The sequence below is a fragment of the Musca autumnalis genome, unplaced genomic scaffold, assembly GCF_047663935.1.
Source record: "Musca autumnalis isolate F117 unplaced genomic scaffold, ASM4766393v1 scaffold_4, whole genome shotgun sequence".
In the NCBI taxonomy this organism is placed as follows: domain Eukaryota; kingdom Metazoa; phylum Arthropoda; class Insecta; order Diptera; family Muscidae; genus Musca; species Musca autumnalis.
The window spans coordinates 812,116-826,831 of record NW_027411977.1 but is presented as its reverse complement, the minus strand read 5'-3'; the positions used below and the strand labels follow the sequence as shown (position 1 = coordinate 826,831).

Sequence of the window (14,716 nt, the reverse complement as noted above, 5' to 3'; positions counted from 1 at the left end):
CCTTTTTTGCACGAGTATATTCTGGATGGAATTCTTCCGCGTGAGAAAATCGTTAAGCTTTCAAAATAAGTGAAAGCTTACTACATGCAAAACAATTATAGGCAATTCATGACCAAGTTTCAAACTAGATGTAAGCCAACATTTTAGTGTGCTTAGCCTCAAAAAGAGATCCCCAGTTATAAAGCTCAATAACAGCCATTTTTCTTGATTTTTTTCCGAGAAAACTACGTAACTTTTTGACAGTTTTGTTTTCTTCATCTGAAAGAGAAAAATATTACGAAGTTTTGAGGCCGTCTACGAAACACTATTTGTATTAAAGCATTGTGGGGTGCCAACTTTAGCACGAAAACTAATAAACCAACTGTCATATATTTTTGTGGCCGATTTCGAGAAAAACACAGTTTATGCTGCAAACAAAATAAAATAAATTGTTCCAATCCAACGCCCACACTAGGGCAATATTGTTCCGACCGACTTAAAAATTTGACTACCCATTCTATGATATTTATACATTCTACTTTTTTCTGAAACTTATACACATTTTGAACATTGGTGTGGAAATATTTGAGATATAGTGTGTATTCTACCCAGCACATAGGCAGATGGAAGTTTTCGGGAACTGAAAAATTAGCGCACGATGAGATTTCGTGCATGAAAATATTCTACAAAAATGTTGCTAGGAAAATGTTATGTAGGGTCGGTCCACTAGGACAAGAAATCGATATTGCCATGTTTTCACTTCTTTATCACTTTTACCCGATCCTTTCTCAAGAAAACTATGATTATATATTTCATTGAATTTCGTATGTGATTGTGTAGAAAACTCGGATACACATGAACTATATCTGTTCCTGGCGGACAGATCATGTTATTTGAATGTCTACATCTAAAGCCCTCATCGAGTATATAGAAAGAAAGGTTCCTCACTGAGATATAAAGCTATGTTCTCAATGATGAATGGGGGTCAATGAAAAAATTCATTATGTCATAAGACAGAAATTTCAGCTATGGGATCCTTTGGGGTTCTCAATTGGGGCTTTCAATCCGAAAAGGAATTTTTCCACCCCTAGATTTTGAATTCCATTTTGTGCCACAGGGTATTCAGTAAGATTTCCCATAGAGACCACACTGTCTTTAATAGATGACAAGGATGACTTCTCATACAAAACTGGATGAGAATACCAATAGACCTTTGTGAGAAGAGCAGTAAGACTTCTGACGAAAGAGGTTACAGGTCCAATCTTAATTCGATTGTCATAGAGCATTACTTTTGTTTGCAAAAATGTAAAGAATCAATTGGATCAACAAAATAGGGATGAATAGACTACACTTCAGAGGGTAGTAAATATCCTGTAAATCGTCCTTTAACTTAGTATAATATACCGTTTGCATATACATATGTCTTCTTACACATTTCTTTTAAAATAAAAAACAAGTAAAAAGGTATCAGTCGGCTTTGCCGACAGAGATATACCCTCAGCCTGTGTATATTGAAACAAGTTTTTTTCCAAAATACGTCTGTATTTTGGGGGTTTTACAAATGTTGGGCGTTTGAACCGACAAAAATTTTGATTGGGATTAAAGATCAAAAGTTTTGCGGAAGAGATACTAAAAGGAATGGATCGACATTGACCGTTATGGAAGTGGATCTCCAGCCACAACATATGGTGCCAAAGGGGGTTTTTACACTCTTCTGACTGTTTGCTCAAGAAGTATGGACTTGCCCCTAAAAAAACTTTTACCATCGTAATTGAGGCAGCGAATGCAAGTTGCTTCAACAAAAATCAAAGTGATTCGATATTAGGTCTTAAAGTGAACTTATCAGAAATTTTGTGTGGGAGGTACCGGATGGAGTGGACAAATATAGTCCATACTTGAACCTGACCTATATCTGGTAGATATATTAGGATATGTAAAGTATAGACCAATTCGGCCACTCCCTTTAAGAGTTACCGTACGAAAATTTTTTCCGAACATTTTTGAACATTTGTGGGGGAGGTACCTGAAGGAGTGGACCGATATGGCTTATCTTCAAACTTAAACTATGTTTGGACAATATATTACTAAGGCCGTATTTTCGACCGAATCGGCAAACCCGTTCGAGAGTTATTTTGCCCTCCAACCTCCTCACACGGTGTCATAGGGGTTTTTTGCAACTTTCATGCTATTTTCTCAGGAAGTATGAACATGCCCCTGATGAAACTTGTACCGTCGTATGGAGGGCAGTGAATACTAGTTGCTAAAACAAAAATCAAAGCGATTCGCGAGATGGCCCTAAACTGAACTTTTCCGAAATGTTGTGTGGGAGATACCCGAAGGAGTGGACCTATTGATACCATATTGAAACCTCATATAACTCTGGTAGAAAGTTTACGCTATACAAAATATGGACCAAATCGGTCACTCCCTTCAAGAGTTATCGTGCGCACAAACTTTCCGAACATTTTCGAACTTTTGTGGGGGAGTTATGGGAAGGAGTGGACCGATGTAGCTCATCTTCGAACTTAAACTAAGTTTGGGCAAAATATTACGAAAGCCAAAATTTGAACCGAATCGGTTCATCCGTTCGAGAGTTATCGTGCGCTCCAGCCAGCAGGACAGACAGGCAGACGGACAGACGGACGGACATGGCTAGATCGACTCCAAATTGTCTGAAACACATTTCGTCCAAACATACTTGGGGTCTAAAACCATTATTTCGATGAGGCACATTTTCATTGTATCAAAGTGTATATACCCTCCTTAGCCTAAAGGCTGAGGGTATAATGATTTTTAAAAAAATTTTCCTGTTCCAAATTTTATGGTATACTTCTATAACGTGAAAAAAATTTTGCCCGGAGTCGGAGTCGAGTTATTTTTTTTCGACTCAGACTCCGACTCCAGCAAAATTGCTCGACTCCGACTCGTAGACTCCGACTCCGAAACCCTGGTTGCTTCAAATATATAAATTGTCAAAAAACAGTGCCCACTAAAATGTGTAACAATTGTTACAAGATTTTGACCGAGCGTGCCACCAGGGTTGCAATGCACACCTGCCTGTGTTCGATTTTAAGGGCTAACAACATCGCGTTTTCAACGGTAGCAAAATAAACCCCAACGTAATGATGGCGACATTTGTTTAGTATGTCACTCGGTTAAGTGGTTAATTAAATTTTTAAAATTTTGCGTTTTAGAGGCATACCTAATAATGCCCGTGCATCAAAAGCGTTTATCAGCACAAAATTAGAACACACGAGCATACGAAATTGAAAGTAAAATATATTTAACTTTGATATTAAGCTTACAAAAGAAAATGCTTTGTTTTTTACAATGATCACATGAAACAGGAATTAAACAAAGGACATCCCTCGAATAAACCCAAAAGGTTCAAGGCGTATTAGATGACCAAATTATATTTGGAGATAAGAAGCAGAGCCGATTAATATTAGGGTGAAGACAAAAATAACGCCAGGGGCATAGAAAGGTTTCGTTAAGGTCCCGTGATCCAGCCTATATCAAATGACTAGATATGTACACATGTATATACAAATCTACACATATTCCAATATCGTCTGTGGCTGCCAGATTATCCAAATCATTACAAAAATTGCAAAAGCTTAAATCAATATTGATAATATTTCAAGATAATGAAAAACACGGCATGATTTTATAAGTATGAGAGTATTGTTTTTTATTGTTGTTTTGTTATGTTAATTTTTATAAGTTAATATACATACATTCGCATATTACTAAGTTTGCTTCAGTTTTCTCTAATCTCACGAACGAGATTTATGCAATTATACATTAATGATGTAAATATTCCATTTTACTTGTTACTGCTGGCGGTGATGTTGAGGGAGTTGTATTCCGAATTATTTTCTTTTTAAGTACAGGTAAAAACACACAAACGGATTTAAGTATGTCTCTTTATATGGATTGGTATTTATATTTAAGTTCGTATAATAAATAGTTGCTTTCATTTAGATTTATTGTGTTTTATAATTAAATTAAATAGAATCTTTCTTTACCGTGATTTGTTTGAAACAAGTTACAGATAAGAATAATATGAGGCCATAATAGATATAAGATACAACATAAACAACAAATAGCAAATATGTATATTTTCTTAGTTATGTATATAAATATGTATGTCTGTATAAAGTAACGTAAACGTAAGCTTAGAGTAAATAGGCAATTGTTACGATCTGTTCTCTTTCATTTGTAGTGTTTTTATTGCTATGCAGTTGTTTCCTTTCATTTTATTTGATAGATTTTGTACGATTGGAATTGCAAATTAATTTAGAATTAACAATAGCAATAATTACAAAGATCTGTGTCCAATTTCCATTGTTATTGAATAATTAATTAGTAATAGTAGACATCTCCAAATAATATTGATGTGGGACGTTAGAAATTGGGTAAAATATGTGTAAGCGATGATTGGAGAAAAAGTGTGAACGTTGTAACCCGAATATAAATCCAGTGAAGTAATTCTTTACAATAGATTAATATGTATGTATATTTTCGGATGAATGTATATGATTGTTATATGTAAATACATTCATGGTGTATATGATTTGATTAATAAATATGTATGTGTGTTACGACAAGGTGGTTGGTTATATGGAAATAATTGAGGATTCATTTCCTTATATCATAAATATGTATGTATGTGTGTATATGGTTTTAGTTTCATTATAATTGGACCAAGAATTTATAAAAATGAAGCCGTTCTTAGATATCTGTATAGATTTTTGATTATAATTATATTATTCTTTACTACCTAGGCAAATAAATAATTGAGAAAATGTTAACCCAAAATGCTGTGAAAATATTTTTGTACGCGAAAGTAAAATGCAAACGGGATAACTATGAAGCTGGTGATCAAAACTTCAGATGAGCCGAAAATTATTTATACATGTTAAGGTCTCTTACTCAATTCGATGTCAGTAATCCACCCCAAATTTCTAGTCGGTTCAGGCTTAAGTTGTGTAGTTCACGAACGAACTAGTTCAATTGAACAATTTATTAAAAATTAACCAGATCCGTGGATGTAAATCAGTGAGCGGTCCAACGATTTTTAATCTAGATTAGTATGTCATACACGTATACATAAAGTGACGGCATCGTTTGTTTTAGGTGATGTCTTCGAAATTGTTATATGGTTGGACAAACAAATTATTTATTTATTGATTTAAACAAACACACACACAAAATATTTGCTTTGTTTCAGAACCCGTAAGAATCTACTCGGAAATCGGAAATTTTGAAGATTTTGTTCCTAAATAAATTTATCAAAAATTTAAAATTAATAGATTTTTCTGGGATATTTTTCATTAATTTTTTTAGTTTTAAATATTCAAATACATACATTTGAATTTTTCAGAATAATAATAATCACATCAAAGTATTTTTGTCAATCACAAATTGTTTCCGAGGAATTTTTTCTTAAGTAATACCAAATGTTATTTGCCATTGTGAATTTAATACAAATATCCGTAATTTATATTTTTTCCTGTAGCGGAATTTCCCAACTCATTTTTTGTTTATCGACAGAAATCGCTAAAATTAAGATATAATTTATGAACATGATTACTTGATCCAGTATAACAATATAGTAAATATATTCATATGTGTGTATGTATAAAATGTACAAATTACTAATATTTGGTCTGTTCCCGAACCTGCAGGAAGTTACTATTTTTTACTACGATAACATTTTTTCCATTATGTTATCGGAAAAAATTGTCAAAATTAGTAGGTTCTTGCAGTTCTGGAACATACCAATTGTTTTCTTTCTTTTTTCTATAAAGTGTTCCTGTAGCGGAATTTCCCAACTCATTTTTTGTTTATCGACAGAAATCGCTAAAATTAAGATATAATTTATGAACATGATTACTTGATCCAGTATAACAATATAGTAAATATATTCATATGTGTGTATGTATAAAATGTACAAATTACTAATATTTGGTCTGTTCCCGAACCTGCAGGAAGTTACTATTTTTTACTACGATAACATTTTTTCCATTATGTTATCGGAAAAAATTGTCAAAATTAGTAGGTTCTTGCAGTTCTGGAACATACCAATTGTTTTCTTTCTTTTTTCTAAAAAGTGTGCGACAATCTGAATAAAAATTCCGTGCGGAATTTGTTCCCTTTCCCCAATTTCAGAATTTTTTATTTCTGTATTTATGTCCAAGAACAGAATATTTTTGTCGATTACGCGATTCTACGTGATTCTAGTATATTTTCCACGTTTTAATATATTAAAATTTGAACAATTTCACCCTTTTAAATTATTTTCCGTGGGGATAAATTCGGAGGGAAATATTTATGATTCATTTGTACACCTAAAATATTTTATGACATCACTCATTGAAAAACAAAGAAAGCTAAATACTTTATTTTACAATACGTATTGACGACATACAACATTGCAACTTTCATTAGACTGTTACGATTCCAATACAACATCATAACATTGTTAGAGTTGGGTTTCATCTATTAGACACACGGTTCATAAATATCACAAATATGGAAAGAGATTAATTAAATAATTTGACCAAATTTTTTAAATGTCATTTATTATAACTACTTTATTTATAAATGTGCCCAAATTTACACAGCTACACTCACTCCAAGTTAATTTTAAAAATAATTTTGAATTACAGAAATATGTATTGAAAACAAATCAAATTTTATTGAACTTAAACATGAAATGTTCATGTATTTTTTTTACAAGAAATCTACTAAACTTTTGTAGAAAATTTGTATCATCTAAAATACCACCGAGAGCTTCACTCGGATTTTTTTTTAAATTTTGCATAGTTTTTTTTTGTGGGATCATTAAAAACGTAACAATCTTGTTCTTAAGCGAACAGGAATTATAAAATATCAATTAAAAAAAAATTAGCTGGCAAAATTAAAATTTCGATTTTAATGAAAAATGATGGATAGTCATTCCGTCATAAATTCGTTTAAAAATGTTTTAAAAAGTCTCTCGCTTGAGAACATGTGTTTTATGTGTATTATAATCCCACAAAAACATATAGCTCATTTACTCAAAGAGTGATATAACTAGACAGCGGAATCCTATGCAAATGCATATATGGTTAGGATGGTCGTGGAGAGACAGAAACTCGTTTTATCACAAAATAAAACAAAGTAGGCCCAGAAATTTTTGCATATTTTGCATATCGTGCATATTCTGACATTTTTTTACATATTTGCATAAAATGAGCATATGCAAAAATATATACAAGGATTTGTGGTCTAAAAATCCCACCAAAATGGCTGAAATGTGGTATTAAGTCTTCGTTAGGGGTATGAAACTTTATACCTGAAATTTGTCCGCATGGGTCCACGTCTTCATATAGCCCCCATAGAACGGTACCTCCCGATTTCCTACATTTTGAAGGTTGTGACCTCAACATCACACTTAAATATCTGACATTTAGTATAAAGTCTTCGTTGGGAGTATAAAACTTACCACCTGAAATTTGTCAGTGTAGGTCCACGTCTTCATATAGCCCCCATAGAACGGTACCTCCCGATTTTCGGTATTTTGAAAGTTGTAGCCTCAATATCCCACCGAAATGCCTGAAATTTTGGTATTTAGTCTTCGTTGGGGGTATACAACTTTACAAATCAAATTTCTCAGTATAGGTTCACGTCTTCATATAGCCCCCATAAAACGGTACCTCCGAATTTCTGTATTTTGAAGGTTGTGGCCTCAATATCCCTCCGAAATGGCTGACATTTGGTATTTAGTCATTTTTGGAGGTATAAAACTTTCCATCTGAAATTTGTCGGTATAGGTCCACGTCTTCATATAGCCCCATAAAACGGTACCTCCGAATTTCGGTTATTCAGAAGGTTGTGGCCTCAGTATCCCGCCAAAATGGCTGAAATTTGGCATTAAGTCTTCCTTGGGGGTAAACAACTTTCAACCTAAAGTTTGTCGGTAGAACCATAGAACGATACCTCACGATTTTCGGTATTTTGAAGGTTGAGGCTGTGGTTATACATTTCTCTATTTTAATTACATGTCTAAAAAGAATTTTAAACAGAAAAATTGTACATATAAACATTTTTGTACATATTATTGAAATATTGGTTGCATAAGAAAATATTTAAAATGCATAAATTTTGCATACATGTTTATGAAAATCCAAGTACATACAGGTATGTGATGGAAAACGATTCGACTCGTTTTGCCATAAATCGAAATCGTATATCTCTAATTTTGGTGAATATTTTAATGAAATTGAAAATGGATTTTAAAAATATTATTCAAATAAGGGGCGTTTGCGAAGCAAAACTATATATATCATCAACGGTCGATTCGGTTTTCATCACATACCCGATAGTTCTATTTGATATCCTTAATAAACAAAATTAAATACAACAAAACTATACATATTCCATTATTTGAATAACGGTAAATTCTATAAAAATTACAAAATTAATAGGGAAAAAGTGTACATGCACCCCAATTAGCTTGTTAAAGCGGGCCCTTGCAGATTTCTTTGAGTTTGTTACTTTATAAAACCCCAGAAAATACAGTGGGGCTGATAATTTTGAGATCCTAGATCGCTTTGAAGTTGTCCTTGTAAACATTATATGTTCCTGAACTTCGCAAAATATACGAATTCCCGACTTTTCTCATAAAGTTTATAGGTTTCACAGCATTCCAAGGGGCAAATTACGTGCAGAAGCCTTGGAATTACCTTGTAATAAGGTCTGACACAATCCTCGAGCATCCATTGAATCAGCAATGTAAAATTATCTGACATTTATAGCGCTTTAAGTGACCCTAACGATCATAATACCAGATCAGAGTGTAAATTTCATGCATTTTTTGGTGGTGCTTTATTTTGGTGCTTTGAAATATTCAAGGTTCCTCTTTAAAGAGCTATACGCGAAGTCTGGCCTTAAATAACGGCACTTAATCCACAAATATGTTCCTATTTTGTTGAAAAGATACCATGGACAACCAAAGACGTTCGATATAGCAATGAAATGTAAAATTTGTATTGCTTATTCCATAAATTTTACGGTAATCTCAACATTTAATTTCAGTGTACATACACCCCGTACACCTTTTCCCTATTATTTTTTTAATTTTTATAAAATTTATCCGTTATACATTTTTGCTGTATCTAATTTTGTTCATTAGGGATATGAAATAGAACTATGTAATTGGATTTTCATAAAAATGTTTCCTTACCATCAAAACTCGAAATTTATAGGGTGTATGTAGACTTTTTTTGTTGACTGTATGTCGGTGACTGGGCTACACTATTACAAATAATAGAAAATGCATAATTGTTTATATTCACATTTATTAAGTCGAAGCTAAAGAGTATGTATAATTATCGGATTTCATTAGACAATGTTTCTATGGTATGTATTTATGTATGTAGGCATGTAGTCTAGCATTCATTAGGTAGTTCTGAAGGAAGGATTTGATTTAGATTTCATTTACTTAGATTTTACTTACTGCATTTTTTATTGATTTTTATTGAAGAAGGTACTGCATTTTTGGTTATAAAGTTTTAGACATCTAATTTAAAGTACATCTCTTATGGATAGATAGTGTATGTATGTATATTATTGGTGTTTGTATGTAAGTGTTCAGTATATATGTACGTAGCTTTGTATTCTATGTCTGAGCGAGAGTATGACTGGTCAACATGAATATTTCGTGTTACAAGTTTCTTTATTTGCTATGCAATGAAATAAAAATACAATGAGAATTTTTCAATTACATCTTTGATTGAGATTATCCTTTTCAGTTTTAAATTATACCTAACGAATGATAAGGTATTTATATTTTGGTATTGCTGTTTGGTTTCGCTATTAAGTGTGGATATACAATTGGTATGCTTACGTACATACTTATGGGTGTATGTAAGTTTATTATTTGTACGTATGTACATCAAGTATCGCTTACTAAGACTAGCGGCATTTTTATAGTTAATTTTTCTATGGAGGCATTGCTAAATGCAGTAGGTTATAGTTGAACTTTGACAACTCAAGTGGCCTGGAATGACTTCAGCTGATAATCTAATCTTATAGCATCGTTTACCCACGGAAATAAATTAATAAGAAGAAACGATAAATGTTTTCCATTTGATCCAAAAACATTACATAGAGTGATCCATGGCACAATTACCAAGGTAGTGGTATCGTAAAATTTTGAATATGTTATGTCAAAATTGTCTTTATGTTGTTGGGGAAATTACAATAAAAATATTTTTTTATAAAGGGATTTGACACTTCATATTCGAACAGCTGGTGTGATAGCACTACCTTGGTAATTGTGCGATGGGGTGATCCAACTAGAGGTTTCTAACTTTTTTAAGTAAAAAAACTCAGAAAATTCTAATTCAAACCAAAATGTAGCCGAGACACCTTCATGGTCGCCATTGAAGGTTAAGTTCTCACCGACTTTTTTTTTTGAGAAATATGGGTTGATGGTTCTACCAGCGGACAAACCACTCGAAAACGTTGTTTTTTTCTGGATGAAGTGACACCTCTTGAATCTCTTTAGGTTGCTCTTAACCTAAATGCTTTCCTTATTTACTGATCAATTGGCACCATCGCTGAACAAAATTTGACTCGAAACACATTCCTCAAGGAAAATAACATAATACCGTGATCAGTCAAAAAAGGCTATTGAAAAAAGTAACTCTAGTTGGATCACCCTTTATATGACATTTTATGGCGGTTGGTTAACGTTAACCCGTGCCACACGAGGGGTATTTGTTTCCATAGTAAATTCTCTGAAATCCGTATTTATGGTCCAATCGATGAAAATTTTTTACGGCCCATACAAATTACTGTGGAAACATAGATCCCTCTAGTGGTCGCCATAAAATTGCATATATACGGTTTTTGAATCAAATGGAAAATTTTGGTTGTTTCAAAAAACAAAACTTTGTCTTATCAATGTACATACAGACATAGGCTTTGTGTATATGTTGTTTCTCCTTTGTATGCCGAAAGAAGTAATTTCTTCCAGGCCACTTCTAATGGAATCAAAGTACATTATAGGAATGATTTTTTTGGTTATAGTTCGTTTTTTACATTTTTCGTTTTACATTCTATATAGCTGCACTAGCATAATCTCAATTTGCATTTATTTAAATATATCATACAGACATGTATGGCATACATGGTAAACTTAATAGGGGTTTATGTTTGCAAACCATTGAACGTGTACATTGTACATATGTACATACAACGTAACATATTACGCAATGTATGAAATTCGTCTTGTTTATTTGTCTTTTTTGCATTCAATTGACAATTTTATTGTCAACTTTATCATTTTGATAGTTTGCAGACATTAGAGAATCATCTATTTATAATAGTGGGTCTACATATGAATGTGCATATGTTTGAATATGTGTACATACTTCGACGTTGTCACTTAAACTAATATTACATCCACAATAAGTCGAAATTAAGGCAAATAAAAAAAACAATATTTAGCTCCTCTTCAGGAAGTCAAATTGAAATGACTGGAATGTTTGACGCTATTCAAAAATATTCTTTGACTTTCGATGTACATATGTATGTATGTACATATGTTTGGTGTACATCGCTTATTATAGAAATTGTATGGATGGAGTATTCGACGGTGGATGTGGATCTGTGCCGCATAATACATACATACATTCTTCTTAGCGTTAAATTTCTTATAAATTCGTTTCAGTCCTTTGTGGTATGCCGATGTCCTGCGGTGTGGTATGTAAGGCCTTTATGGTTCCGTTATTATCGTTAGACATACTTATTACTCGTTCACCTTTCCCCGGCCCAAAGCCAGTAGCGGTGTTTGATGAAAATAATTTAATGGGCCTAATGGAGGTCCGACTATATGTGGCGGAAGAAATCGGAACACCTGTTGTCGTCGTCGTTCGCATAGACCATTCGTTTTGCTTCAACAGAAATTGCTTGACATTGTATTCCATTTGGGCAATATCTACGGTTTCCGTGTGACTGATTTGGGCATTTGTATGCGAGGTTCTGTTCTTATCACTATCACTGGGATAGTACTTGTAGTTGACTATATCACATGTTGGCTGTTCTGTTGCCATTATCTGGGAACACTGTGAGCTAGAATCCTGTATCTCTGATGTAGTATACGCCACTGGCAATCCTGAGCGCGATGTTCGCCGATAATAGGTTTGAGGTGTACTGTAGATGTGAGTATTTGAAGAAGAGTCTGCTGGTCCAACGGGAGACTCGGGAAGAGTAGCGACGGTGGCAGTATTCATTGCTTCTAGGGTAAATTGTGTTGAGATTTCATTGTTTGACTCCGACTTTGGCGAGAGCGATTCTTCTGAAGTCTTAATTGTGTCGTCTTGACTGGAATTCGTAACTTGTTGGAACTTTGGTGTTGTCTTGTAGCCAGAATCCAAGGACATTTTTTCTACTGACACTGAATCGATTTGATCCAGCGTAGAGAACGGTGACAATTGATGCTCCGTCGGCGATGTGCCACAATGGTTTAGCTTCTCCATTTGTTGTTGCTGTTGTTGTTGTTCCCTTTCCATTTGCTTAGAATTGTTTTGTACCCATTCGGCTACTCGACTCAGTTGTTGCCTCCGCAGTATTACTGTCTCCTGGAAATCGATATTGTCTGCTATGGAACTGTATTGGGTACCTGCCGAATTTTTACAACTGTTATCACAAGTGACAGGTGGTGGTGCCACCGTGGTCCTTTCGGGTTTTGGGGTTTCTACTATCAACTTATCAGTCTTTTCATCTTTTGTAAGTAACACAATTGCATCGTGTTCCGGAGGCCGCTTGCATTCTGCTTCAGCATTCGTTTCATTGACTACGGCATCCGCATCAGTATTCGGAGAGGGTTTTATTGAAAATGGCGGAGAGTTTTCTAGTTCTACAGCCTCTTTTGCTGTCTCTATGACATTTTGCGTTTGTTCCGCCTGTTGATGCTGCAGTTGGACATTTTCAAGTGCAACCTTCGATGTAATGATGTCCTTGCCATCATCAAGTTCTTCATCTAGTAGGCGTTCCCGTCTACGATAAATAATGGGTGTAACCGCCTCAATTGATTCGATATTGTCCAGAAGAATATTGCTCTGACCGTTTTGTTGGATGCGCATGGCGCACAAACGTGGTCCTCGGTTTTTGGGATTTTCAGCCTGCAATAAACAAATCGATCATCAAAGACTTTCTTCAGCTTTGGATTTTTCTACTCACCTTAATAGTTTTAATGAGATTTCTATTGAAGTTCTCAAACATTTTTGCACCCTCACAGCTACTAGTTTTGCTCCAGACACTTGACAAACTGCCGGTCATTGCTGTTTTGACTAGACCATCAATGGATGTCTTAGAGGCTTCCAGAGCACTTTTGGTACTGGCCGTTGGCGATTTCATATGATCTAGTTCAATGCCTCTTCTCAACTCGCAAGAACTTTCGGTTCGAAGTTTAGCCTTAACACTCAGCGTATCCTCGGCAACATCCACGGGTATATTTTCATTTGAATTTGGACCCAAAAGTGGTTTTTCTTCATCGAGTACGTCATCGTTGCCGTTGATGTCGTGATGTACCTTTTTGGACTTTTCAGCCGAAGTGTTCTTTGTCCTTCCCTCCAGAATATCCAAGGCTGTTCCACCACCGTCTATGAAACGGCGTTGATAGCTGTTCACCGACTTCGTATTGTCCAACAAAGTATTGTACGATAGTTTAGCTGCTCCCGATAATATTTGACCTCCATTTCTCTGTGCATAGGGTCTGTCGTACAATCGGTGGTGCCCTAAAATCGGGTTGACCATCAAGTCGTCCTTTTTAACGGGCGTAAACAATTTGTCAATCTCATTTAGATCTGATACTGAGCTCTTTGTTTCCGATATCACCGAATCGCTGGATTTAAGTAAGTTCTTCGTGTAGGGGCTGTTAGTGCGCGAAGGTGAATTCAAATTGCTATAGCACCGCAGACAAAGTTGTGTTGAGCTTTCGTTTATGTTGCCACTGCTGCTGTTATTGTTCGTCAATGAGAATGGAGTCTGCGTGGAAACAGAATATGAGTGGGATATATCTGCTAGTACTGTAAGATCTTTGGAACACTGACACGTATCGCAGTGTTTTGTTTCGCCTGCTTTCAGTTCGTCTTGCAGAAACTTGGCCATCACCACCGGTGAAATCATGTCATTGCCGTTAACGTGCAGACTATTCGCGGTGGAGTTATTTAAGGAGTTTATTGAATTCCGCATTGTGTTCACAGCCGACATATTGTTGTTGTTGGTATTGAGGGCATCGTTACTGGTGCTGTTGTTATTGTTAGCCAAATTGAGCGACGACTCGGAATTTATACTGGCATCTGGATAAATAAAAAAATGTATTTAGTATTAAAAAAAAAATAATGGAATACAAGTTTGATTATTTAAAACGGAGCATTGGTTCCCAAAATTATGCCGTATCAGAGCCTAACAAGTAATTTAAGTACGTGTTAAAATGAACTGCTTAACGAAAGTACTTGAAGAAGTACGTCAGATTTATGCAGACGCCAAAATAGACAAAGAGAAGAAAAAATTGTGTAAAGAGTTGTCCTAAATATGACGCAGAAAATTGAAGAAAAAAAGCTAGTAAAGGAAAAGAATGTCTTAATCTATAAGGTCCATTTTGTGATTAGTCTTTCAGTTAAAAGAAACTAATAATTATAGACCTCGGTACATAAGAAGCATCGGCGCCTGGCTTCCT

General features: G+C 34.6%; 1 protein-coding gene and 1 long non-coding RNA gene across 16 annotated transcripts in view; both read right to left on the bottom strand.

The window, feature by feature from the left end:
* Nucleotides 1-3,644: 3,644 nt before the first annotated feature.
* LOC141402083 (uncharacterized) lies at nt 3,645-6,974 on the bottom strand. Its single transcript, XR_012412519.1, has 2 exons — nt 6,067-6,974; nt 3,645-5,639 (listed from the first exon to the last, which is right to left on the bottom strand). It is a non-coding gene; the product is annotated as an uncharacterized lncRNA (long non-coding RNA).
* A 2,335-nt stretch (nt 6,975-9,309) lies between these two features.
* LOC141402082 (uncharacterized) overlaps nt 9,310-14,716 on the bottom strand; it is a 102,910-nt gene continuing 97,503 nt past the window's right edge. For all 15 annotated transcript variants that reach the window (XM_073982711.1, XM_073982713.1, XM_073982714.1 and 12 more), the window contains 2 exons: nt 13,216-14,336; nt 9,310-13,157 (listed from right to left, as the gene is read on the bottom strand). In XM_073982711.1, coding sequence (XP_073838812.1) covers nt 11,688-13,157; nt 13,216-14,336 — 2,591 coding nt within the window. In that variant the 3' untranslated portion in view covers nt 9,310-11,687. The remainder of the gene's footprint in view (nt 13,158-13,215; nt 14,337-14,716) is intronic.